Here is a 27,943-nt window from a genome sequence, read left to right on the forward strand (position 1 = left end):
TAGCATCTCTGTTAGCATCTCTGTTAGCTTCTCTGTGAGCGTCTCTGTTAGCATCTCTGTTAGCTTCTCTGTGAGCATCTCTGTTAGCTTCTCTGTTAGCATCTCTGTTAGCATCTCTGTTAGCATCTCTGTTAGCATCTCTGTTAGCATCTCTGTTAGCTTCATTTCTTAAAAAAACAGTCAGTTTTAATACAAATCTCGTGCCAAATGTCACACAGGTTCCTTTATTAACAGAGGTCTGCACAATATCAACATGTATAAAACAAATGAAATAAAAATAAACTGCTGCATATATAGAATAAAAATGATTCTTGAATAAAATAAAACAAATATCCCTTTCCTGCATAACAATTAAATTAAAATACACTGTAATTAATACAATGTAGACAGTAACAGGCAGACTTTTCCACTGAGGTTGACAGTTGTGCAAATAACAAAACATTTGTGCAAATCTCAAATAAAACATTCAAGTCAATTTGTCACAAAATAAACTATATCAAAATCCTAAGAAAAAGAAAATATCGATATAAACGATATTGTCTCGTACCATATATCGCGTTTGAAAATATATCGATATATATTAAAATCTCGATATATCGCCCAGCCCTAGGTTCCTAGTGTAACAGGTTAATGATTAGTTCCTAGTGTAACAGGTTAATGATTAGTTCCTAGTGTAACAGGTTAATGATTAGTTCCTAGTGTAACAGGTTAATGATTAGTTCCTAGTGTAACAGGTTAATGATTAGTTCCTAGTGTAACAGGTTAATGATTAGTTCCTAGTGGTTAATGATTAGTTCCTAGTGTAACAGGTTAATGATTAGTTCCTAGTGTAACAGGTTAATGATTGGTTCCTAGTGTAACAGGTTAATGATTAGTTCCTAGTGGTTAATGATTAGTTCCTAGTGTAACAGGTTAATGATTAGTTCCTAGTGTAACAGGTTAATGATTAGTTCCTAGTGGTTAATGATTAGTTCCTAGTGTAACAGGTTAATGATTAGTTCCTAGTGTAACAGGTTAATGATTAGTTCCTAGTGGTTAATGATTAGTTCCTAGTGTAACAGGTTAATGATTAGTTCCTAGTGTAACAGGTTAATCTCTCTTCAGATCGAGGCGGGCCAGTACTGCACCTTCGTCATGTCCGTCGGACGGCGGCGTGCGGGCCTGGGTTAGGGTTAGGGTTAGGTTAATGATTGGTTCCTAGTGTAACAGGTTAATGTTTGGTTCCTACAGATTGAGGCGGGGCAGTACTGCACCTTCGTCATGTCCTCGGACGGATCGGTGCGGGCCTGCGGGAAGGGTTAGGGTTAGGTTAATGATTGGTTCCTGGTGTAACGGTGGTTAATCTCTCTCCAGATTGAAGCGGGGCAGTACTGCACCTTCGTCATGTCCTCGGACGGATCGGTGCGGGCCTGCGTTAGGGTTAGGGTTAGGTTAATGATTGGTTCCTGGTGTAACAGGTTAATGTTTGGTTCCTAACAGATCGAGGCGGGCCAGTACTGCACCTTCGTCATGTCCTCTGACGGCGGCGTGCAGGCCTGCAGGAAGGGTTAGGGTTAGGGTTAGGGTTAGGTTAATGATTGGTTCCTGGTGTAACGGTGGTTAATCTCTCCCCAGATTGAAGCGGGGCAGTACTGCACCTTCGTCATGTCCTCGGACGGATCGGTGCGCGCCTGCGGGAAGGGCAGCTACGGCCGGCTGGGCCTGGGCGACTCCAACAACCAGTCCAGTCTGAAGAAGCTGACGCTGGAGCCGAGCAGAGCCGTGAAGAAAGTGTCGTCGTCTAAAGGCTCGGACGGACACACGCTGGCCGTCACGCCCGAGGGAGAGGTGTTCTCCTGGGGGGACGGGGACTACGGCAAGCTGGGCCACGGCAACAGTTCCACCCAGAAGTACCCCAAGCTGGTGCAGGGCCCGCTCACGGGCAAGGTAGGAACCTTTAGTACCAGAGCTGTCTAATTTTTAGTCAAAATAAATCTCATTACATTTAAGACTCAAAAACAACAATTTTCACCTGTTTCAAGTAGATTTTCACTTAAAATAAGTAGAAAAATCTGCCAGTGGAACAAGATTTTTTTGCTTGTAATGAGAAGATAAATCTTGTCCCACTGGCAGATTTTTCTACTTATTTCAATTGAAAATCTACTTGAAACAGGTGAAAATTGTCAAATAACAAGTTATTTTTCTGGTGATGACTCTTGTTTTAAGTGTAATGAGATTTTTTGACTAAAAATGAGACATTTTAACTAGAAATAAGACAAATATTCCTGGTAAGATTTAGAGTTTTTGCAGTGAGTGAGACTGCATTAGAAAAAGTTCTGGTACCAGAACCGTTGTAGAACCAGAGCTGGTCCAGGACCAGGGGAAGGTTCCTGGTACTGCAGGGGAAGGTTCCTGGTACCGGTACTAGTTCTAGTTCCTGTTTCAGGTGGTGGTAGTAAGGTTCCTGGTACCGGTACTAGTTCTGGTTCCTGTTTCAGGTGGTGGTCTGCGTCTCCGCCGGATACCGACACAGCGCCGCCGTTAGCGAGGACGGAGAGCTCTACACGTGGGGAGAGGGAGACTTCGGGAGATTAGGTACGTACCCGGAACTAGTTCCTCTGTAACTCTGTAACTCTACTAGTTCTCTGTAACTCTACTAGTTCTCTGTAACTCTACTAGTTCTCTGTAACTCTACTAGTTCTCTGTAACTCTACTAGTTTTTGCGGTGGGCGTTGCACTGAGGCCCAGAATAGTCCTCTGACCCCCTGTAAAGGTCGTGACCTCTGTTGACCCCATATAACGGTCGTGACCTCTGCTCTGTTTGGGTTCAGGTCGTGACCCCTGTTGACCTCGTGTAAAGGTCGTGTAAAGGTCATGCAAAGGTCGTGTAAAGGTCGTGACCCCTGTTGACCCCGTATAAAGGTCGTGACCTCTGCTCTGTTCTGTTCAGGTCACGGCGACAGCAACAGCCGCAACATTCCGTCGCTGGTGAAAGACATCAGCAACGTGGGAGAGGTTTCCTGTGGGAGTTCCCACACCATCGCCCTGTCCAAGGACGGACGCACCGTCTGGTCCTTCGGGGGCGGAGACAACGGTGGGTGGAGCCTAACGTCACCAGAACACTAACTACAGGTTAACTAGAACTAACTAGATGTTAACTAGCACTAGCTAGAGGTTAACTAGCACTAACTACAGGTTAACTAGAGGTTAATTAGAGGTTAACTAGCACTAGCTAGAGGTTAACTAGAGGTTAACTAGGACTAGCTAGAGGTTAACTAGAGGTTAACTAGGACTAGCTAGAGGTTAACTAGCACTAGCTAGAGGTTAACTAGAGGTTAACTAGGACTAGCTAGAGGTTAACTAGCACTAGCTAGAGGTTAACTAGAGGTTAACTAGAGGTTAACTAGAGGTCTGGTCCTTCGGGGGAGGAGATAACGGTGGGTGGAGCCTGACGTCACTAGTGAACATTAAAACATTAAACTGGTCCTTTTCTATTCCACATTAGTTCAGGGAACAGTGATTCACAGTGATTTATTCAATTCAATTCAATTTTATTTATATAGCGTCTAATACAACAGATGTCTCTAGACGCTTTACAGAGATCCAGAACATAAACTTAAACATAAACATAAACATAAACATAAACCCCCGAGCAGTTATTATATAAACAATGGCAGGTAAAAACTCCCCTAGTGGGAGAAAAACCTTAAGCCAAACAGTGGCAAGAAAAACTCCCCTTTAGGAGGAAGAAACCTGGACCAGGACCAGGCTCATAAGGGGGGACCCTCCTGCCGAGGGCCAGACTGGTGGGTCAGGGACGGCAACAGCACAGCAGGCAGGTGGAAGCAGCAACGGGATGACCGGGGGTGGGGACCGCAGGCCAGCACGCAGCTCCCGAAGCTCCGGCCCAATCAGCAAGTCCCAGGTTGGGGTGCAGGGTCGGGGAAAGGTTGAGAAGGGGCCGGGCCAGGGAGAGGAGTCTTGACGGACAAATCTCTCCCCCGCCCAAAAGGGGCCATTACCCTGACCCCCTCACTCCCACACTGCAGGATCCGGTGTTGTGCATTCAGAGATGCACTTTGCCACCGGCAGAGGATGCTGCACCATGCACAAAAGAGAAGAGAAAGGGGGGGGGGCAGCACAAGAAACTACAGGAGCGACTCTAACACACTAGAGTTTACACTACCTAGAGATTTACCAACACCAGCTAGAGGTTTACTAAACACTAACTATAGGCTTTACTAAACAGAAAGGTTTTAAGTTTAGTTTTAAAGGTGGAGGTGGTGTCAGCCTCCTTAACCCAGATTGGAAGTTGGTTCCATAGTAATGGTGCCTGATAGCAGAACAACCGCCCTCCAAATCTACATTTAGATACTCTAGGAACTACAAGTAAACCTGCACTCTGGGAGCGGAGAGCTCTGCCAGGAACATAAGGCTCTATCAGGTCTAATAATAATGCAGAGCTAAGCCGTTTTGGGCTTTATACGCAAGTAATACAATTTTAAATTGGATTCTGAATTTTACGGGTAACCAATGGAGCGACGCTAACACTGGAGAGAATTAAATTGTAACATGTGTTTCTATGTTAATTATGATTTATTTCAAGTGATTTCCAGTGATTTATTTAATCTGTTCTGCAGGGAAACTGGGCCACGGCGACACCAACCGCGTCTACAAGCCCAAGGTGGTGGAGGCGCTGCAGGGCATGTTCATCAGGAAGGTTTGTGCCGGGAGCCAGTCGTCCCTGGCCCTGACCTCCACGGGACAGGTAACTAGCACTAACTAGAGGTTAACTAGCACTAACTAGAGGTTAACTAGCACTAGCTAGAGGTTAACTAGGGGTTAACTAGGGGTTAACTAGAGGTTAACTAGCACTTACTAGAGGTTAACTAGCACTAACTAGAGGTTAACTAGCACTAACTAGGGGTTAACTAGAGGCTGCAGGGCATTTTCATCAGTAAAGTTTGTGCAGGGAGCCAGTCGTCCCTGGGGCTGCGGGGCCTGTGTGGGCTGTGGTTATTGATCTGATTGATTGATTGATTGATTGATTGATTGATTGATTGATTGATTGACAGGTGTACTCCTGGGGCTGCGGGGCCTGTGTGGGCTGTGGTTATTGATCTGATTGATTGATTGATTTATTGATTGACAGGTGTACTCCTGGGGCTGCGGGGCCTGCCTGGGCTGTGGATCGTCTGAGGCGACGGCGCTGAGACCCAAACTGATGGAGGAGCTGGCGACGACCCGGGTGGTGGACGTGTCCATCGGGGACAGTCACTGCCTGGCCCTGTCCCACGGTACTGTCCTCTAAACACACCTGTCCCACGGTACTGTCCTCTAAACACACTTGCCCCCCCCCCCCCCCCAGATAACGAGGTGTCTCTAATGTCCTTGATGTTATCAGACGGCTCGGTAAGTTCTGAAACAGGTCCACAGATGTTCCTGAGAGGGGAGGGCTAGTGGGGGCAGAGTCACCTTGTTTACATTCCACCAGGGAGATTGTGACCAGAGCGATCGGCCAAACCGCCCTGTCAAGGCCAGATTATAGAATCAACAATTATATTGCAAACAGACTCTGTAATTTTCCGTCTGCCTTCAGTCTCTGGTTCATCAATGGCGACTCCAATCAGACGAATTGTGATCAATTCCCACCAAGCCGAGCTTCCAACTTCTCCAAGGTCTTATCCATCTTACCAATGAGCTCAAAGACGCCGCCAGCCTGAGATTCTGTTCAAGAATCTCATCCAGCTTACGGCTTTGCTCCCCCAGCGTTAAAGTCTGAGCGTTGATCACCTTGCTTGATCCTTCAGCCACGTCCGGCAGCTCTGAAAGAGCCAGAACAGCTGTCGACGACTTACGCGTTTGTCGGTAGACCAGGAATCCCCCTCCTCCGATCAGGAGAAATCCTGCTATCATAAATCCAATTATGAAGCGTCTTCAACGTCCTCGACAGACAGAATCACCAAACACAACGGTTTACAATATTTGTAGGAATCCATTGTGTTCCCGGCAAAAAACATCCCATGGGGGCAGGAGGGCTCCCTTACCCCCTGACTTCTGGTTGTGCTGAGAGACCAGTTAATCAATTCCATGATTGTAGAGTTTGGAGGAGTGAAAAGGAGAGACTCTGAAGACGAGACAAACAAAAGCAGCAGCAGGACAGATAGGGAGGGAGAGGAGCAGAGAAGAGTCCGCCTTCACCGAGACCCGGGAGAGAAATAACGAGGTCTGTCCCCCCAGATAACCAGGTGTCTCTAATGTCCCCCCAGATAACCAGGTGTCTCTAATGTCCCCCCAGATAACCAGGTGTCTCTAATGTCCCCCCAGATAACGAGGTGTCTCTAATGTCCCCCCAGATAACGAGGTGTCTCTAATGTCCCCCCAGATAACCAGGTGTCTCTAATGTCCCCCCAGATAACCAGGTGTCTCTAATGTCCCCCCAGATAACCAGGTGTCTCTAATGTCCCCCCAGATAACCAGGTGTCTCTAATGTCCCCCCAGATAACCAGGTGTCTCTAATGTCCCCCCAGATAACCAGGTGTCTCTAATGTCCCCAGATAACGAGGTCTTCTCCTGGGGAAACAACTCCATGGGACAGTGTGGACAGGGAAACTCCACCGGTCCAATCACCAAGCCCAAGAAGGTGGTGGGACTGGACGGGGTCTCCGTCCAGCAGGTCTCCGCGGGGACGTCCCACAGCCTGGCCTGGACGGCCCTGCCCAGAGACAGGTGAGTGTGTGTGTCCCCCGGAATGTAGACATAGGTGTTGTGATTCATAAAATGCGACTTTGACAGGCGTGGTGGCATGAACGTGGCATGAACAAAATTCAAACGGTGGGGCTAACAGCCATGCAAATTCCTGCCTCGGTCTCCATTGACTGTAATGTAATAAAAAAAATAAAAAGGTTTTCTTCAAAAAAATCTCACTTTGTTTTCGAACTAACACATTTTAAGGAATATCTGAATGAAATTAAGATTGTCAGAATCTGCCGGGTTCTGTGTCTCTCACGATGTCTTTATTTTTCTGCTACGAGCTACGGTTTTCTCACAAATCTGAGTTATTTGAGAACTTTCATAAGGCAAAAACTGGGATTTTCTCAAAGCGAACCCGGAACATTCCTCATTTCAAGGTTCTTGTTGGACCTAGCAACCAGAGCACAGCTGTTGACTGATTAGACTGAGCCAGAACTGGTCACATGACTCAATCAGTACAGGCTTCATATACTTTAACCTGGAAAATAGAGAAATCTGAACCCTGACCTTTTGACCTTAGATGATCAGCACTCCTGCTGGGAACCGGTTCATGTATATATATATATATATATATATATATATATATATATATATATATATATATATATACACATATATATATATACACATATATATATATATATATATATATGTGCTCTATAACCGCCGTGTCTCCTGAAGACACAAAACCAATTGATACCCTTCTTAACTGTATTTAACTGTCGTGACTCTCATTAGTCCTGACTCTCATTAGTCCTGACTCGGCTGTGACTCGGTAATGACCCGGTCCTGACTCGTGTCTCCAGGCAGGTGGTGGCGTGGCACCGGCCGTACTGCGTGGTGACTCATTAGTCGTGACTCGTTAATGACCCGGTAATAACTCGTGTCTCCAGGCAGGTGGTGGCGTGGCACCGGCCGTACTGCGTGGACCTGGAGGAAAGCACCTTCTCTCACCTGCGCTGCTTCCTGGAGCGATACTGCGACGGCATCAACAGCGACGTGCCGCCGCTGCCGTTCCCCTCGTCCAGGTGGGTGCTAGCCGCTAACCGCTAACCTCCCGGTGCTAACCGCTAACCGCTACCCTCCCAGTCCTCCCAGCATGCTGTGTTTCTAGATGTTCTGTGTTTCTAGATGTTCTGTGTTTCTAAGTGTCCTGTGTTTCCAGGGAGCATCATAACTTCCTGAAACTCTGCCTGCGGCTCTTGTCCAATCACCTGGCTCTGGCGCTGGCGGGGGGCGTGGCCACCAGCATCCTGGGCCGGCAGGCCCGCCCCCTCAGGAACCTGCTGTTCCGGCTCATGGACTCGTCGGTGCCGGACCAGATCCAGGAGGTAGGACACGATTATTATTGATCGGAGGAATGGGGGAGAACGGATCAATGATGGAGGGATGGATGGAGAACGGATCAGTGATGGAAGGATGGGGGGAGAACGGATCAATGATGGAGGGATGGGGGAGAACGGATCAATGATGGAGGGATGGATGGATGGGGGAGAACGGATCAATGACGACCTGATGGAGGGATGGGGGAGAACGGATCAATGATGGAGGGATGGGGGGAGAACGGATCAATGATGGAGGGATGGGGGGAGAACGGATCAATGTATCAATAATCACTAATCAATAATCACTTCTCCCCAGGCCGTGATGGAGACTCTCTCCTTCGGGGCCTCCATGTATCAATAATCACTAATCAATAATCACCTCTCCCCAGGCCGTGATGGAGACCCTCTCCGTCGGGGCCTCCATGTATCAATAATCAATAATCATTAATCAATAATCACCTCTCCCCCCCAGGCCGTGATGGAGACTCTCTCCGTCGGGGCCTCCATGCATCAATAATCACTAATCAATAATCTCTCCCCAGGCCGTGATGGAGACCCTCTCCGTCGGGGCGTCCATGTATCAATAATCACTAATCAATAATCTCTCCCCAGGCCGTGATGGAGACTCTCTCCGTCGGGGCCTCCATGCTGCTGCCGCCGCTCCGGGAGAGGATGGAGCTGCTGCACTCGCTGCTGCCGCAGGGCCCGGACCGGTGGGAGAGCCTGTCCCGGGGACAGGTAACACACACCTGTACACGGATATACACACCTGTACAGCTGTACACACACCTGTACAGATATACACACACCTACACACACCTGTACACACCCAGGGCCTTGACCGGTGGGAGAGCCTGTCCCGGGGCCAGGTAACACACACCTGTACACACACCTGTACAGATATACACACACCTGTACACACCTGTACACACACCTGTACACAGATATACACACCTATATACACACCTGTATACACACCTGACACATACATTGAATCCATCACACTACAGTAGACTGATGTCACCAGACAGTCCAAACCCTGAGTAGATCAGGAAGTGGCTGCTGGGACTTCTGTTAGCCTAGCATGTGACAGTTTCGTAAGGACAAAACAAGTTTAAAGTTTGATTAACCTCACAATTCCCTCCTGTTGTCCTTTTGAAACTTCAACTAAGATCCGTCCATTAGGCTTAGAATAATAACCTCATTTTAAGGTCAAACATTTAAGAAATAGCAAGGGGAGCTTATAACACACTTGATGTAAGCTTGTTAACGAGTAATTATATGTCAAGGAAATATGTCAAGGGAGAGGCGAAAACCCCGGCTATATCGGGCAAAATTCCTCTCCAACCCTCCTAGTGAGCGATCGCCCAGGCCAAGACACATACAAACTTAAAACGTTTCACAGTCAACAAAATGAAACAGTCTACAATCCAGTGTCATCATAATCATCCTTGTCATAAGTTATAGTTCAGAATACTGGACTAAGGAAGTTTGGATGGTTCTTTGGACCATTGCACGGACACACGGAATGATACAGGTAATGAAAACACAGAACAGTACCAGGACAGTGATGATCGGAATCATAATCTTAGTCATTATGTCAGTCCAGGGGCCGGAGGTCAGCCAGGACCAAAAAAGTGGTGCCTGCTGAGCGTCTTCAGACACAACTTTGGCCAACTGACGTAATTCGGCTATAGCTTTGGTAACATTAGCTTCAGCACCAGTTTCATCAGGGATGAATGTACAGCAGTGTTCCTAAATTACAACAACAATGTAAGTTAAGAGTTTGAGGAACAATTCCTAACATGTCAGCATGATTCATTAGTGGAAAAGTTTCTTCCATCTCTCGGACTCCTCTCCAGTCTGTTGTAGCCAGTCAGTTTGGGCTAGTCATCTTCAGGCCCGTGGCTGGTGAGTAGGCGTCAGGTGAGTTCTTCAGCGGACAAGGGTTTTGATACCGGCCGACTTCCGGCCTACTCAGGGCTGGAAAGTTTTCTACTAGCTTTCACTGTGACTGGTGAACCCATGTAGATCATTCAGCCATCTTTACTGCTGTCAGGGTTGCATTCTGGACCAGGAAGGGGCCGTCCCAACAGAGTGATGACCATGTTTTTTGTCTCACCACTCGACTCAGGATCTGGTCACCTGGTTTCAGCAGTTCCTGCCTAGGAGAGAGAGGAGAAAGCGGCAGCTTACAAGAACTTTGAACATCTGTTCAGCAAACAATTCACTCATCCACATCAAGAGTGTATCTCTCCTTCGGCTTAGCCTTAGCTGAGCTGAGCTGAGCCTTAGCTTTAACAGTGCCATTAGTTCGTTCCACTAGGCCTGCACTTTGTATTGTCCACTTCTGGACAACTCAATGAAATCCATATGGATAACTTCAAACATTTTGAAAAATTGGAATACTTATACTTTGTGTACTATACCCTGCCTCCCTCCTGTTTGAGCCATTGGACTTCCCATGGCTCAATTTAGCCACCGGGGTAACAGGTTTTCTGGAAGTACTGGTTTGCTTCGCAGCATTGTTTCATATGCCAACTAGAAGTTGAGTTGGATGTCAACAGAGGATAGAGGAGGGTCAGGGCTGCCAGAGTCCTGACTTCTCCCCAGATAAGTGGTTCTCCCACTTCTTGACCTTTGCACCCTGGCAGGTCGGGGGTCTGACTTAATGATTCTCTAGGGTCGGTTATCTCTATGTTCCTCAGATCCCCCCGCCATCTGTATGATTACTTGGATGTCAAAACCTGTTAAATTCTGTCTCCTACCTTAGTCAAGGACTACATAAATTTGTTATTTCAAAGTTTACTTATTTCAACCCAAGTGGGTTATGGTTTTATTAAAGTAACAACACACAAGTTAATAACATAACGGTCCAGAGAGAAAACGGTTAATCTCATAACGGTCCCGGCCGTTCATGCTCGGATGACCAGGTCCAGGTCCAGGACCTGGTCCTCATGGTTGTCTCTCTCTTTCTCCAGAGGATGCAGCTGGACATCATCCTCACCAGTCTGCAGGACCACACCCACGTGGCCTCCCTGCTGGGCTACAGCTGCCCCCCCGACGGCCCCGAGGCCCCGGCCCTGCTGGACCCGCCCCCAGGGGGGGGGCACCCCGAGGGAGGGGGGCACCCCGACACCCACCTGGCTGAGATCCTCATGAAGACGCTGCTCCGGAACCTGGGCTTCTACACCGTGAGTGTTCTGACCCTGTCCTGGTCCTGGAGACCTGGTCCTGGAGACCTGGTCCTGGTCCTGGAGACCTGGTCCAGGTCCTGGTTCTGGAGACCTGGTCCTGGTCCTGGAGACCTGGTCCAGGTCCTGGTTCTGGAGACCTGGTCCTGGTCCTGGAGACCTGGTCCAGGTCCTGGTCCTGGAGACCTGGTCCTGGAGACCTGGTCCTGGTCCTGGTCCTGGAGACCTGGTCCTGGTTCTGGTCCTGGAGACCTGGTCCTGGAGACCTGGTCCTGGTCCTGGTCCTGGAGACCTGGTTCTGGAGACCTGGTCCAGGTCCTGGTCCTGGTCCTGGAGACCTGGTCCAGGTCCTGGTCCTGGAGACCTGGTCCTGGTCCTGGTCCTGGTCCTGGTCCTCGAGACCTGGTCCAGGTCCTGGTCCTGGAGACCTGGTCCTGGTTCTGGTCCTGGTTCTGGTCCTGGTTCTGGTCCTGGAGACCTGGTCCTGGTCCAGGAGACCTGGGGCCTCATTTATTATTATTATTAGTGCCACGGCTGCGCCAGAGGCTCCTCCTCCACAGCTATGCCATAGCAATGGAGGAGGGGTGCAGGATAACAATAGTTCCTCTGGATCAGCCAGAGGAACTATTGTTATTCTGCACGTTTATTATTATTCATTTTCCGGACAGATTTCGGTTCGCTACTCCTCCTACAGATTTCGGAGGACCCAGGCGAATCATATATCAAAACGTGTGTCTCAATCGGGAATAGTTTGCTATGACTTTTGGTGTTGAAATTTCCCAAAGTTATTCCCAAAAAAACGGCCAAAAAAACCCTTTCAAAGTGGATGGGAAAAAGTAAATAAAAAAGCCAAAATTCACCTTTTTTCTGAGTCACCTAACTTTCTCATACTTGCACATAGAAATGTCATTCAAACTTCAAAACGGAGGAAAACTTCTCTTCTCTCTCCAAACCTGAAACAGTTTTTTCCTAAAATGTACACTTTTCAAGATATGAGCGCTCAAGCGAGGACTGGAAATCCCTTTTTTGTCAAATCTAGAGTGCGGCTGTCAGTTGCTAGAGTGCGAGAAAAAGTAAAAAAATAACCAGAATTTTTATTTGTAACTCGAGCTCACGGCCAAACCATAAAAGGAGACAAATAATTTTTGGTCAGAATGTAGACATAGGTGTTCGGATTAATAAAATGTGACTTTGACAGGCGGGGTATTCACAAAATTTAAACGGGGAGGGCTAGAGCGGCGCCAATACCTGTCTCAGTCTCCATTGACTGTAATGTAATCAAACGTTTTCTTCAAAATAATCTCACTCTGTCTTCGCACTGAGCTTACTCAACCATTTTAAGGAATATCTGAATAAAATTAAGATTGTCAGAATCTGCCGGCTTCTGCGTCTCTCACGATGTCTTAGTTTTTCTGCTACGAGCTACGGTTTGATCACAAATCAGAGTTATTTGAGAGCTTGTCAGAAGGCAAAATCTGGGTTTTTCTCACAGCCAAACCGGAATGTTCTCAAGTCAAGGTTCTTGTTGCCGGGGCAACCAGAGCTCAGCTGGTGACTCATTCAGCCAGAACTGGTCACATGACTGAGTCAGTACAGACTTCATATACTTTAACCTGGAAAATGGAGAAATCTGACCCCTGACCTTTGACCTTAGCCGGTCTCCAGTCCTGCTGGGAACCGGTTCATGGTGTATATATATATATATATATATATATATTTATTATTATTATTATTATTATTATTATTATTAATATATATATATTTTATATATATTAAATACACACACACACACAGTAATTGGTGTAAATTAGCCCCGCCCCTTTATTCTGATTGGCCGGTATGTGATAGTCCGATAACTTTTGAATGGTTTGAGGACACGGTTCTGGTGCTGCAGCCGCGGTGCAGGACACGCCGTGCCGGTGTTCTGCCAAAACGTGTTTCCTGCCAGAATCTGATTTCTCCCTGAAAATGGGTCTTTTCACCTGCAATAATGGATTGAAGGCCAAATACAGTTAATGAAAAGTTGTTTCTGCCTAAATATGATTTGATCTCATTCTTGAGCTTCTGACGTTTTAGCGCTATCGCTCAACGCGCTGCTTTGTGCGCTCCCGCGGCCACAAATCACATTCTGTTAGGAATCACATTTTGGCCCGACAGCGGTCGTACGACACCGGGCCTCCTCTCGGCCTCCACCTTCAGATCACACCACCTTTTTTATTTCTGCCACAGATCTGTCCGTTCACTCACGGCGTTTAGCGCAGCAACGCCGTGCTGCCACTCACTCGTTTTATTTTATAGTATTTATCGTATTTATACTTTTACTGTGACCACCAAATAATGTGGTTTTCCTGCCTCCACCTCATCCTCAACATCTCCATCTCAGTCTCCGTGAACTTCAGTGTCCCGGTGGCTCGACACATCTCATTCATCCTGACGCCAAACAGGCTGCAGGTGGCGCTGCACATGCTCAGCAGCTCATTCATATGCAAATACAGTCATGAAGTAGTTTGCATTGCCATTTATGGTATGAAGTGGGCGTGTAGAGGGCGGGATTTGATTTATAAATTTATAAAGAGAACATTGCGTGCAAGTGTGCGTGGTTTTATAAATCCGGATTTTTTTGTGTGCCCGCCATTTTCGGCTTTTGGCTTTACGTGCACTTTTAGTCTGAATCCTGCACACTCTTTTATAAATGAGGCCCCTGGTCCAGGTCCTGGTCCAGGTCCTGGTCCAGGTCCAGGACCAGGTCCAGGTCTGATGCTCCTCTCTCTACAGGACCAGGCCTTCGGGGAGCTGGAGAAGAACAGTGATAAGCTGTTCTTCTCCAGCTCCTGGAGGCCTGGTTCCTGGTGCTGGTCCTGGTCCTGGTCCTGGTCCAGGTCCAGGTCTAGGTCCAGGTCCTGGTCTGATGTGGTCTCTTGTCCCCCCTACAGGACCAGGCGTTCGGGGAGCTGGAGAAGAACAGTGATAAGCTCCTGCAGGACTCGTCGTCCTCCGACAGCAGCCAGCCGGCTCACCTGCACCAGCTGCTCTGCTCGCTGCAGAAGCAGCTGCTGGCCTACTGCCACATCAACGCTGCTGCAGAGGTAAGACCCGGTCTAGACCGGTACCAGGACCCCCAGACCGGTCTAACCTGGACCCCCAGAGTCCGGGTTAGACTACTGTAGTCTCAGAAACATCAGAGCTGCTGCGGCGGCGGCGGCGAGACGTAAACATGTCAGCTGTCGTAGTAAACAACGTAGTTTTATCTGTATCCAGCTGCAGCCGTGGCTTTAAATCAGTTTACTTTAGTAAATGTCTGGTTGTGTTTCTGCAGAACTCCAGCAGCGTGGCGCTGCTGCACACTTTACTTTAGTAAATGTTGTATTTATTGTATTTATTGTATTTATTGTATTTATTGTATTTATTGCAGAACTCCAGCAGCGTGGCGTTGCTGCACAAACACCTGCAGCTTCTTCTTCCTCACGCCACCGACATCTTCTCCCGCTCAGCGGCGCTGATCCAGGAGAGTTCCTGGAACGGAAGCATCAGGGAGAAACTGCAAGGTGAGGAGTTTCTGTCCGTCTGCTGTTAGAGCTGGATGAAAACAACACTAACCCCCCAGGACTCCTGGATCAGAACCATACACCCCCCCAGACCCCCAGACCCCCCCAGACCCTAACCCTAACCCCCCAGGACTCCTGGATCAGAACCATACACCCCCCCAGACCCCCAGACCCCCCCCCCCCCCCCCCCAGACCCTAACCCCCCAGGACTCCTGGATCAGAACCATACACCCCCCCCCCGACCTGCCCGTACCATATACCCATAAGCTTATGATGTCGTTTTCAGTGTCATCCTTCCTCTAAAAATGGCGTCCGTATTAATGGAGCCATCGGTGTAAACCGGAGTCAAGTTCTCTCGTCTGATTTATGTCTGACCTGGCAGCTTATTCTGATTCTGATCTTCTTCTAACCCTAACACCACAACCCTAACCTTAACAACCCTAACCTTAACAACCCTAACCTTAACAACCCTAACCTTAACAACCCTAACCTTAACAACCCTAACACCACAACCCTAACCTTAACAACCCTAACACCACAACCCTAACCTTAACAACCCTAACCTTAACAACCCTAACCTTAACAACCCTAACCTTAACAACCCTAACCTTAACAACCCTAACCTTAACAACCCTAACACCACAACCCTAACCTTAACAACCCTAACCTTAACAACCCTAACCTTAACAACCCTAACCTTAACAACCCTAACCTTAACAACCCTAACCTTAACAACCCTAACACCACAACCCTAACCTTAACAACCCTAACCTTAACAACCCTAACCTTAACAACCCTAACCTTAACAACCCTAACCTTAACAACCCTAACCTTAACAACCCTAACCTTAACAACCCTAACAACAGAAACCGTCTGATATTCAGGCCGATACTTTTTCCTCCTCCATCCCAGAATAATCCTCCACGATGGCGCCGTGAATAACGGTCGCTAACGGTGTTGACCGGAGTCAAATTCCCCGTCTGACATTTGCCATCTGCCACTAAAGCTGGTTCTGATCTGGTTCTGGTTCTGATGGTTCTGATCTGGTTCTGGTTCTAACCTGGTTCTGGTTCTGATGGTTCTGATCTGGTTCTGGTTCTGATGGTTCTGATCTGGTTCTGGTTCTAACCTGGTTCTGGTTCTGATGGTTCTGATCTGGTTCTGGTTCCAGACGTGATCTTCCTCTCTGCCGCCGGCTCCATGCTGTGCCAGATCTGCACGGCTCTGCTGCTGCTGCCGGTGTCGGTGGCCCGGCCCCTGCTGGTCCAGCTGCTGGACCTGCTGCCCCCCCTGGACCGTCTGAACCGGCTGCTGCCGGCCGCCGGGCCGCTGGAGGACCAGGAGCTGCGGTGGCCTCTGCACGGTGAGTAATGGGTCACATGACCGGTACACCACCCCCCCAACACCCACCTAGACCCCCTGGACCCCCCTAACCCCCCCATGACCCCCAAAACCAACCCCAACCCCACCCAGACCCCCAACCCAACCCCCTCACCGCTGGAGGACCAGGGGCTGCGGTGGCCGCTGCACGGTGAGTAGACCGGTACAGTAGACCCCCCAGACACCCTAAACACTAACTATAGGCTTTACTTAACACTAACTATTATAGTCTTGTTCTATAGCTTCAACTATGACTACTGACTCTAACACACTAGAGTTTACACTACCTAGAGATTTACCAACACCAGCTAGAGGTTTACTAAACACTAACTATAGGCTTTACTAAACAGAAAGGTTTTAAGTTTAGTTTTAAAGGTGGAGGTGGTGTCAGCCTCCTTAACCCAGATTGGAAGTTGGTTCCATAGTAATGGTGCCTGATAGCAGAACGCCCGCCCTCCAAATCTACATTTAGATACTCTAGGAACTACGAGTAAACCTGCACTCTGAGAACGGAGAGCTCTGCCAGGAACATAAGGCACTATCAGGTCTTGTAAATACTGCGGAGCTAAGCCGTTTTGGGCTTTATACGCAAGTAATAACATTTTAAATTGGATTCAGAATTTTATGGTAAATCAAGAAAACACCACGTGTTTAAGTGCTTGTTGTGGCGGCTGCTAACGGGTGCTAACCGCTAACTGCTAACTGCTAACAGTGATCCTCTCCACCCCCAGGGATGTCCGACTTCATGGAGCCGCCGTCGGGGCCAGGGACAGGGCCGTCCCCGTCCCTGCCCGCCCCCGCGCTGCCCTGGGTGTGGCTGGTGGACCTGGAGAGGACGGTGGCGCTGCTGGTGGGACGGTGTCTGGGGGGGATGCTGCAGGGAGACCCCACGTCCCCCGAGGAGACAGACACCGAGTACTGGCTGAAGACGCCGCTGTTCAGCAACGGCCTGGAGACGGACGTCCCGCAGCTCGGTGGGTGGAGGTGGAGGAGGTGGAGTAACAGCTCCCCTGTCTCCCTGTCTCACCTGTCTCACCTGTCTCACCTGTCTCACCTGTCCCCCTGTCCCCCTGTCCCCTGTCCCCAGACTCCTGCGTCAGCGTCCTGCTGGAGACGGCTCTGTCGGGGAACGAGGAGCAGAAACCGCTGGACTGTCCTCTACGTCCTCTACGTCCTCTACGTCCGGACCTGGTTGTCCTGGTGGACCTGTCTCTGGGTTCCACCAAGGAACCGTCCAGCAGCCTGTGGGTCAACATGCAGGACTACGCCGTGAGCAAAGGTCGGGTCATTTCCCCCGTTGTCTCCCATACCAGCTAAGCATCTTTTAGAAATTATTTAGGCATAAGTTTCAGCTTAACCACGCCTCTGCTATTTTTAGCCTGTTATTTTCTTTCTTAAGTTTCTTTCAGGACACAAGTTTCCTTTTTTTTACAGTTTGGTTTTAGCCTGATCTTTTAGTGAACAATTTAAATTTTTGCGTCTCAATTTTGGAAACCCATCATTGAACATCAGACAAGACAAACATTAGACAAACATGAAACAAAACCATTAAAAAACATTCCGATAGAAACCTCTTCTCGTTATTCTGTACTTTAAAAAGTCCCCTGACTTTAAAGCCGGTCCTCGACTGAGTTAGATGTTGGTCTTACGAATTGCTCTAGACTAGTATTTTTAAAAGTCCCCTGACTTCAGAAAATCGGGTCCCCGACCCGCCGCCAAAACACCTTTTTCGCTAACCCTCTGGTTAGTATACACAGAATTTCACTAAAAAGAGGTCTCACAGGTCTCCTACTGCCTTCCCTGGCTCGGGATCTCGTCGTTACCTGGACTCCCGGAACAGCGCACACCAAATCTGGGCCCGTTCTCTGAAGTCGGAAACGCTGTCGACAGATTTTAGATGGCCTGTTGAATCTACGCCGCCCCAATCGTCACAGCTCGAGAGATCCCGGGTTTCGGCACCAAATGTTAGGTTCCTAAATCAACATACATAACTTAGGAAAGACACAGAGACTGTTGGATGATCTTTAAGGCGCTTCTGCAGAAGCTTTGGAGAGAAGTCTGAGGAGCTTCAGGGCAACACGGCCCTCCTCTGAGAACTCGTCAGGTCTTCTCTCAACTTGCTGCTTCTGCAGGACGCTTTTATTTGAGGAAAGGGTGACAGGAATGACCATATTTGGACTGTCAGTGTATAGATAATGGACAATGAACAGATGGAGAACAGACATGGAATCAGATGATGGTTAAAAAGGTCACACCTATGACTTTTCAGTTAATAAGCAACTTATCTGTGGTGTGCAGAGCAACAGACATCTTTAGCTTAAAGTCTTTAAAAAAACACAAAAGGTCAAAGGGGTCAAATGGGGCCCCTTCTGGACAACAGGAAGTCTTGGACAGATGTGTCCAACTGCACAATAGTCAACTGTTAACAGAGCAGACGACCCCCCTGAGTACCCTCAGGGAGTGGCCTGTCCTGTGACTTCTGTTAACAGTGATAAGGATGTGAAAAACCCAGCAGTCTCTTCTCTGAGCTCATTCTGATTCTGATTCTTCATAGTTTCATAAAGACTAATTCATCAAAAAGGTTGATTAACCTCACACCCGTCTCCTAGATTACCCAGAACCCCCTAGATTACCCAGAACCCCTTAGATTACCCAGAACCCCCTTAGATTACCCAGAACCCCTGTCTGGTAAATTACCCAGAACCCCCTAGATTACCCAGAACCCCCGTAGATTACCCAGAACCCCCTAGATTACCCAGAACCCCCTAGATTACCCAGAACCCCCTAGATTACCCAGAACCCCCCACTGACGTCTCTCCCGTTGCAGACTGGGACAACGCGTCCCTCAGCAACGAGGCCCTGCTGGACACGGTGTCCCGGTTCGTCCTGGCCGCCCTGCTGAAGCACACGGGGCTGCTGGGGGAGGCCGGCGGGGAGGGGAGGTGAGTCCTGTACAACCCTCACCCTCACCCTCACCCTCTCACCTTCACCCTAACCCTCTCACCCTAACCCTAACAACCCTCACCCTCCTAACCCTAACCAAAACCACAACCCTAACCACGGGGAGGGGAGGTGAGTCCAGTACAGCCCTCACCCTCTCACCCTCACCCTCTCACCTTCACCCTAACCCTAACCAAAACCACAACCCTAACCACGGGGAGGGGAGGTGAGTCCTGTTCTGCACAACCCTCTCACCTTCACCCTAACCCTCTCACCCTAACCCTCTCACCCTAACCCTAACAACCCTCACCCTCAGACTCACCCTCCTAACCACAACCACAACCCTAACCACGGGGAGGGGAGGTGAGTCCTGCACAACCCTCACCCTCACCCTCTCACTCACCTTAACCCACAGAGAGGGGAGTCCAGTACAACCCTCACCCTAAACCTAACCTTAACCTAACCCTAGCCCTGAAACCCTTAACCCCCGGAGAGGGGAGTCCAGCACCTGCACAACCCCTTACCCCTAACTAACCCTAACCCCCCTCAGCCCTGCAGCAGAACCCTCACCCTCTCACCCTCACCCTAACCCTGCACCCCCCTCAGCTCTGCTCTCCCTCAGCCCTGCAGCAGAACTACACCACGCATGTCTGATTTCTCCAGCAGAACTACACCACGCATGTCTGATTTCTCCAGCAGGTACCAGCCCTCCAAGGCCCTGGCCGAGGTTTATCGCAGCGTCTATAAAGTCCGGAACCGTCTGCTGGCCTGTAAGAACATGGACTTCATCCAGACCAGGTCGTCCTCGCGGGAGAGACGGGTGAGTAACGTTCAGTCAAAGCTCAGGGAGTGTTGGCCGGGGGAATTACAGACAACGATGGACGATAAGCACAACTATGTTCCTCCAGTCCGACCGCCTGTAATCAAGCTCGGCCCGGGGGAACGTTAAACGAGACGACAGCCTAGCTGGCTCGCCAAGTTAGCCTTCTAACTTTATACTAATAGCGCCTGGTCGTCTTGACGTCATCACGCGCTTTAAAATGTCTTCACAATCTTGGTAATAATGCATTTTGGCTGTTATTACCCGCGGTCTTCCTCCAGGTTTCCTTGTAGCCCGGCGGCGATGTGACCGGTCCACTCGTGGTTTCTTATCTCTTTCAGTAACTTAGCTTAGCTGCGGTGGAGCTGGATCCTGGAGCTGCATCCACTCCTGGAATTCGGATGTTGCCTCTTCTCATTCTCCCGTCTAAACTTCACATTTCTCTCTTAGATCTTTTACCTGGTTTTTAAATTCGGCCACTGTATTTTGTATCTCCACCACCTGGTCTGACATGTGGATCAGCCGCTGCCGTGTTGTTGGATAGCTCCTCTCTCGTAGCTCATTCTTCAGGGGGTTGAAATCGGCAGACAGCACGTTTTTCATTTCTTCTCTGTCTGCCCGCAGGGAGGAGAGAATGTCGATTTTCAGCGTTTCAATTTCCATCGTTGTGTGTTGCTCTTTTCTCCGAGGACGTGCACGGCCTGTTGCCGGGGGGGCCGTCGTATTTGAATTTCCGTAGATTGTTCGCCATTTATGTAGATTTTTTTGCTCATTTGTCTTTACTCCAGTTAAAAAAGCGCTATATATATATTTAACTTTAGTACGGTTCCACCGGAGCTCCAGGAAAAGCGTCTTACACCATGTTGGCTCACCAGCGCCCGCCCCATTACCATCATTTCTGAACATGTTTTTCAGATCTGATTCTAAGAACGAGAACAGAATCTGATGAACGTAAAGGTGCTGAAAGCTGATGTTTGGTTCTGGGTCTGATCTGATCTGAGCTCCTCCCTAATATTTGGTTCAGATCTCAGACAACCAGGACTCCCTGGACCTGGACCCCCAGGAAACCTCGTTCACCCGCACCATCGACGAGGAGGCGGAGCTGGAGGAGCGAGCCGACCGCGAGAGAGAGGACGGTCACCAGGACCACGAGGACGAGGAGGAGGACCGGGAGCACGAGGTCATGACGGCAGGAAGTGAGTGCAATCTAAATTAATCTAAATTATAAACTAACAAAACAAAAACCAAACGCTTGTTTTGCTTTGAGTGAGCTCGGCTTTGACTAAAGGGGACTAAAGTCTTCCTGGCTGGAGTCACGCTGCAGTTCTGCACTTTAGGACTCAAATATCCCACAATTCCTCAACTCTTTATTGTACTTTAGAATAAAACAATAAGCTCAAACTTCCTTGTAATGATAATAATAATAATAATAATAATATTAATAATAATAATAATAATAATAACAATGGTAGTAATGGTAGTAATAGTAATAATAGTAATAATAATCATAATCATAATAATAATTAATAACAACAATTAACTTTTGTATATGACTCTCAGAATAAGAATAAATAAAATAATTGCAGACATCAATTTGTGCGGCAAGAGGAAAAAAATATATAAATGAACAATAACCACAACGTTTAAAACGGTAAACTTCCCATTCAAAGGAGTGTGATCCTACTGAGCATGCTCAGTGATTATAATAATTATAATAATAATAACTAGACAATTTCCTTGCAGAAATATCGAGGGTGCCACGGCGGGCTGCTGCACATTTGTGTACATTATTGCATTTTTCAGCAATAAAGGTGAAGGACTCAAAACTAAGTCCGATGACACCACCCACGACTCTCTATGTCAAACCATTCAAAAGTTATCGGACTATAACATATCAACCAATCAGAAGAAGGGGCGGGGCTAATTTGTATATATAATATATATATATATATATATATATATATATATATATATATATATATATATATATATATATATATATATATATCTCCCATGAACCTGTTCCCAGCAGGACTGGTGATCATCTAAGGTCAAAAGGTCAGGGGTCAGATTTCTCCATTTTCCAGGTTAAAGTATATGAAGTCTGTACTGACTGGGTCATGTGACCAGTCCTGGCTGAATGACTCAGCAGCTGAGCTCTGGTTGCTAGGGGCAACAAGAACCTCGACATGAGGAAGGTTCCGGGTTGGCTGTGAGAAAACCCCAGATTTTGCCTTGTGACAAGTTCTCAAATAACTCCGATTTGTGAGAAAACCGTAGCTCCTTCCAGAAAAAACGGAAACATCGTGAGAGACACAGAACTCGGCAGATTCTGACAATCTTAATTTTATTCAGATATTCCTTAAAATGCGTTAGTAACGGCAGTGTGAAAACAAAGTGAGATTATTTGAAGAAAACTTTTGATTACATTACAGCCAATGGAGACCGAGGCAGGAATTGGCGCCGCTTTATCCCCCCTGAGTTTAAATTTTGTGCATACTCCGCCTGTCAAAGTCACATTTTATGAATACCAACACCTATGTCTACATTCTGACCAAAAATTATTGGTCTCCTTTTTGCGGTTTGGCCGTGAGCTCGAGTTACAAATAAAAATTCTGTTTATTTTTTTACTGTTTCTCGCACTCTAGCAACTGACAACCGCACTCTAGATTTGACAAAAAAGTGATTTCCAGTCCTCGCTTGAGTGCTCATATCTTGAAAAGTTTACATCTTAGGAAAAAACTGTTCAGGGTTTGGAGAGAGAAGAGACGTTTTCCTCCTCCTTTGAGTTTGAATGACATTTCTACATGCAAGTATGAGAAAGTTACGTGACTCAGAAAAAAGGTGAATTTTGGCTTTTTTTTCGACATTTTCCCATCCGCTTTGAATGGGGTTTTTTGGCGGTTTTTTTGGGAATAACTTTGGGAAAAATGGGAATTTCAACAACAAAATCATAGCACACTATTCCCGATTGAGACACTCGTTTTGATATATGATTTGTCTGGGTCCTCTGAAATCTGTAGGAGGAGTAGCGAACCGAATCTGTCCGGAAAATGAATAATAAACACGCAGGATAACAATAGTTCCTCTGGCACAGCCAGAGGAACTATTGTTATCCTGCACTCTTCCTCCATTGCTATGGCATAGCTGTGGAGGAGGAGCCTCTGGCGCAGATATATATATATATATATATATATATATATATATATATATATATATATATATATATTTATTATTATTATTATTATTATTATTATTATTATTATTATTATTATTATTATTATTATTATTATTATTATTATTATTATTATTATAAATGCTCAGTGATCCGAAGCTGGAAGGCTGAAGTTGGTGTTAGTTTAATGGGTGATTTGTTTCTTATCTTTTATCTCTTCTCTTTTTTTATCCTGTTTTTAATTTAAATTTTCTTGATCTCGATGTTTATCTTTGTGTCTGTGAAGCGTCTTTGAGGTCTTTTAAAAGCGCTCTTTGAATAAAATTGATTATTAGGGCCCGAGCACTGACAGTGCAAAGGCTTTATTGTATCAGTAGAAATTTTTGTTATTTTCCTTGTTTTCCTAATTTTTCTTCCGATGAAAGGAGGGCATTTTTTCCCCCTAAACGTGCCCCAAAAGTCACCAAATTCTGCACCAAGCCAGGCCTGTTGAAAAATGTGATATTTAATCGTTTGTATTAATGGGCGTGGCCTAACGGCTCAACAGCGCCCCCTAGAAAACTTTGTGCCTCAAGCCCCACAATACAGTTTGACGTACATGAACGAAAATCACTACACACCTTTATCATGTCACAACTTAAAGAAAAGTCTCTTGGCTCCATGGCCCAAACCCAACAGGAAGTCGGCCAGGGCCCGTTCATCGCTGCTTGCAGCTTTAATTATTATTATTATTATTATTAGGATTCATCGTTAACATAAGGAAAATCTGAAGTTCTGCATTAGTTTGGAGTTTGTGGTGATGCTGCTGCTGCTAACTGCTTCCTGTGTGTGTGTGTGTGTGTGTGTGTGTGTGTGTGTGTGTGTGTGTGTGTGTGTGTGTGTGTGTGTGTGTGTGTGTGTGTGTGTGTGTGTGTGTGTGTGTGTGTGTGTGTGTGTGTGTGTGTGTGTAACAGAAATCTTTCAATGTTTCCTGTCAGCGCGGGAAGTGGCCCGTAGCCGGGACCGTGAGCGGGCCAGCAGCACGGGCCTGGGTTCAGGTCTGGGTCCAGGTCTGGGTCCTGGTCTGGGTCCAGGTCTGGGTCCTGGTCTGGGTTCTGGACCCTCCTCCCGGGTGGAGGAGGACTCCCCGCCCCCCCAGGAGGCCCGGCGGGGCAGCTCGTCCCTCCCCGAGGGCCAGGACCTCTACACGGCCGCCTGTAACTCAGTGATCCACCGCTGCGCCCTGCTGGTTCTGGGGGTCAGCCCGGTTCTGGGGGAGCCCACCAAGCAGAACCAGAACCAGGACGAGGGTCTGGTCCAGACCACGGCAGGAACGCAGGACAGTCTGAGCTTCATGACCAGGTGAGAAACTCACCTGTAGTTTCAGGACGTTCCCGTCCTGGAGACCGGGAGTCACCACTGGTTCCTGTTACTGCAAAGAGACACACACACTACATTACCCATGATCCTTCACTTCAACTACCCATGATCCCTCACTCCATCAACTACCCATGATCCTTCACTCCATCAACTACCCATGATCCCTCACTCCATCAACTACCCATGATCCTTCACTCCAACTACCCATGATCCTTCACTCCAACTACCCATGATCCCTCACTCCATCAACTACCCATGATCCTTCACTCCATCAACTACCCATGATCCCTCACTCCATCAACTACCCATGATCCTTCACTCCAACTACCCATGATCCCTCAGGACACAGGAGAGCAGGAGTCAGAGCCACCACTGGTTCCTGTCACTGCAAAGAGACACATACACTAGTGATGCACCGATTGTTCGGTAACCGAAATTGTTCGGCCGAAAATGGCAAAAAAAACACTTTCGGTGTTCGGTGGAATAAGTGGGAAAAAAACGAATAATTAATAACGGCATAACATAAATCGTTGGCTAACCAAAAACTAAACCCATAAGAATTTGACCAACATTCACCAGGAGGTGGAACCAAAACAACATAAATCAATATATTTTTATGTTCAATAAATATTTTCTACCTTGTCATTTTGTTAAAGATTTTTTTCTTTGAAAAGCCTAAATCAAATTTATTTGATTTATGCAATGGTGAAAAAATTGGCAAAATAAATGAAAAACTGCTGAAGAACCATGTTCGGTATTCGGAAAAGTGTTTATTATTATGTTCGGTTTCGGTTTCGGCCACAAATTTTCATTTCGGTGCATCACTAACATACACTACATTACCCATGATCCCTCAGGACACAGGAGACCAGGAGTCAGAGCCACAACTGTTCCTGTTCCTGCAAAGAGACACTGAGGGCCAAATCCACAAAGAACAGATTGCGCCCGCAAATAGCGCTGTGAATTGTGCCGCATTTGCGCCTGCAATTTGCCCCGCTTTAAGGTCCTATTCACAAAAGATTCTGCTCTAATGATATGCCGGAGCGAACACGCCCATAAAGTTCTGCAGCTGAGTGCAGTTTTCCCTTGTCTGAGTGAGCGGAGCTGTTTCCAGTGTTCTCCATATTTCAGCACAGATTGGTCCATAATGAAAACTGCAGAGAGCACAACAGCCTCAACTTTCACGTATTTGTACTTCTCTAGTATTTCGCATGTATGACATAAGCTAATGAAATGTCAAATGTTAAGAGGCTGTGCGCATTTACGCACGAGGCACAGCACCAGTAACTTCATTAACACTGGATCGGGATCAGATCAGGATCTGACGGTAATTCATGTTCTGTGTTTTGCTACACACACCTACAGGTCAGCTGTTAAACACACACACACACACACACACACACACACACACACACACACACACACACACACACACACACCTACAGGTCAGCGGTTAAACACACACATTCTACATTTATATGTTTATATGGTGGAATTGTTTGTAATAAAGCAGCCCCTTACTGTATGGATGAATCCTGCAGCTCCGTCCTGTTATTTTTAAATCCGAGATAAGTCCACAACCCCACTTGATCTGACTGTGTACAGTCATGTCTGACTATAGATTTCACCCTTAATATCATTCAGTATCACACAGGCTTGAATGATATTGAAGAGAGAGAGAAACAGAGACAGAGGGCGAGTGAGGAGTTTGCAGCAGTTAATACACGCTTCCAAAAGACTATTTTTGCGTGTGGCAAATAGCGCTGGCCTTTGTGAATTAGACGGTTTTTGCAATGAGGCTTATTTGCATAGAAAGGGGGCAATTTTGCGCCGAATGTATGAATATTACCTAATTTACATGCATGCAAATGGCACCGGCGCACCATGACACTATTTGCTATTACAATTCGCCCTTTGCGGGTGCTTTGTGAATCAGACGCTCTCTTTTTGTCTCATTTGTACCGGTTTAGCGGCCGCAAAAGCCGCGTAATCCTTTTGTGGATTTGGCCCATATACTACATTACCCATGATCCTTCACTCCATCAACTACCCATGATCCCTTTGTGTTCCAGGAGTGAGAGTCTGAGCACCGAGAGCCGCTCCGTCCAGAGTTTCCGGCTGATGATGAAATCCAGGAGCGAGTCGGACCTGTCGCAGCCGGAGTCGGACGAGGAGGGATGTAGTCTGGTAGGTGGAGAGACCAGAACCAGAACCAGACCCCCCTATCAGAACAGACCCCCTTAGAGACCAGAACCAGACCCCCCTATCAGAACAGACCCCCTTAGAGACCAGAACCAGACCCCCCTTAGAGACCAGACCCCCTTAGAGACCAGACCCCCTTAGAGACCAGACCCCCTTAGAGACCAGACCCCCCTTAGAGACCAGACCCCCTTATAGAGACCAGACCCCCTTAGAGACCAGACCCCCTTAGAGACCAGACCCCCTTAGAGACCAGACCCCCTTAGAGACCAGAACCCCCTTAGAGACCAGACCCCCTTAGAGACCAGACCCCCTTAGAGACCAGACCCCCTTAGAGACCAGACCCCCTTAGAGACCAGACCCCCCTTAGAGACCAGAACCAGACCCCCCTTAGAGACCAGACCCCCTTAGAGACCAGACCCCCTTAGAGACCAGACCCCCTTAGAGACCAGACCCCCCTTAGAGACCAGAACCAGACCCCCTTAGAGACCAGACCCCCTTAGAGACCAGACCCCCTTAGAGACCAGAACCCCCTTAGAGACCAGACCCCCTTAGAGACCAGAACCCCCTTAGAGACCAGACCCCCTTAGAGACCAGACCCCCTTAGAGACCAGACCCCCTTTAGAGACCAGACCCCCTTTAGAGACCAGCCCCCCCAATCAGAACAGACCCCTCAGACCCTCAGACCCTCAGACCCTCAGACCCTCAGACCCTCAGACTCCACAACACTAGACCGTGTCCTCTCCTTCCTTTCAGAGCGCTAGGAGGAACGTGGACCTGGACCTGGCCTTCTCTCAGAAGAAGAGAGGTAACACCACCGTCACGGGGGGGTTAGGGTGGTGGGGTTACGGGGGTTAGGGTTGGGGTGGTGGGGTTAGGGGGGTTAGGGTTGGGGGGGGGGGGGGGTTACGGGGGATTAGGGTTACGGTTGTGGGGGTTAGGGGGGGTTAGGGTTAGTGATTGCGGCCCCCTGAGGGGAAGACAGCAGCTGGATGAGGGGACGGCAGCTTGGCTTCCTTCAGGTCCAGGTCGGTCCAAAGGCGTTCACGTCGAGGCTGGAGGAGGGCGGTCCTTGGCTGGTCCTGGTGCTACAGCAGACCTGTAGGGTCATGATCCTGGACCTGTAGGGGACCGGAAAGAGAGGGGGGCCTTCTCTTTTATAGCTGCGCCCAGGAAGTCCATGCTCCTTCCTGCAGCTTGGAGTCCTTGTCCAATCAGAGTGTAGTCCCTGATCACCAACGGGCCACGTATGCAAATCCTGGCTGAGCTTCGTG

The 27,943-nt window shown here is 48.0% G+C and overlaps 1 protein-coding gene across 15 annotated transcripts in view; it reads left to right on the forward strand.

Annotated features, from left to right (window-relative positions):
* LOC133418676 (probable E3 ubiquitin-protein ligase HERC1) overlaps nucleotides 1-27,943 on the forward strand; it is a 108,172-nt gene that overhangs the window by 9,004 nt on the left and 71,225 nt on the right. For 11 of the 15 annotated variants that reach the window (XM_061707496.1, XM_061707512.1, XM_061707562.1 and 8 more), the window contains 21 exons: nucleotides 1,615-1,926; nucleotides 2,478-2,574; nucleotides 2,930-3,073; nucleotides 4,620-4,747; nucleotides 5,132-5,276; nucleotides 6,537-6,708; nucleotides 7,626-7,760; nucleotides 7,898-8,063; nucleotides 8,670-8,795; nucleotides 11,039-11,251; nucleotides 14,185-14,337; nucleotides 14,664-14,796; nucleotides 15,968-16,159; nucleotides 16,908-17,150; nucleotides 17,264-17,455; nucleotides 19,004-19,118; nucleotides 19,813-19,936; nucleotides 20,961-21,132; nucleotides 24,065-24,452; nucleotides 26,543-26,657; nucleotides 27,426-27,477. In XM_061707496.1, the coding sequence (XP_061563480.1) occupies nucleotides 1,615-1,926; nucleotides 2,478-2,574; nucleotides 2,930-3,073; nucleotides 4,620-4,747; nucleotides 5,132-5,276; nucleotides 6,537-6,708; nucleotides 7,626-7,760; nucleotides 7,898-8,063; nucleotides 8,670-8,795; nucleotides 11,039-11,251; nucleotides 14,185-14,337; nucleotides 14,664-14,796; nucleotides 15,968-16,159; nucleotides 16,908-17,150; nucleotides 17,264-17,455; nucleotides 19,004-19,118; nucleotides 19,813-19,936; nucleotides 20,961-21,132; nucleotides 24,065-24,452; nucleotides 26,543-26,657; nucleotides 27,426-27,477 (3,517 nt within the window). The remainder of the gene's footprint in view (nucleotides 1-1,614; nucleotides 1,927-2,477; nucleotides 2,575-2,929; nucleotides 3,074-4,619; nucleotides 4,748-5,131; nucleotides 5,277-6,536; nucleotides 6,709-7,625; nucleotides 7,761-7,897; nucleotides 8,064-8,669; nucleotides 8,796-11,038; nucleotides 11,252-14,184; nucleotides 14,338-14,663; nucleotides 14,797-15,967; nucleotides 16,160-16,907; nucleotides 17,151-17,263; nucleotides 17,456-19,003; nucleotides 19,119-19,812; nucleotides 19,937-20,960; nucleotides 21,133-24,064; nucleotides 24,453-26,542; nucleotides 26,658-27,425; nucleotides 27,478-27,943) is intronic. The other 4 variants (XM_061707519.1, XM_061707579.1, XM_061707590.1 and 1 more) reach the window with 2 other exon arrangements.

Source organism: Cololabis saira, chromosome 2 (assembly GCF_033807715.1).
Source record: "Cololabis saira isolate AMF1-May2022 chromosome 2, fColSai1.1, whole genome shotgun sequence".
In the NCBI taxonomy this organism is placed as follows: Eukaryota; Metazoa; Chordata; class Actinopteri; order Beloniformes; family Belonidae; genus Cololabis; species Cololabis saira.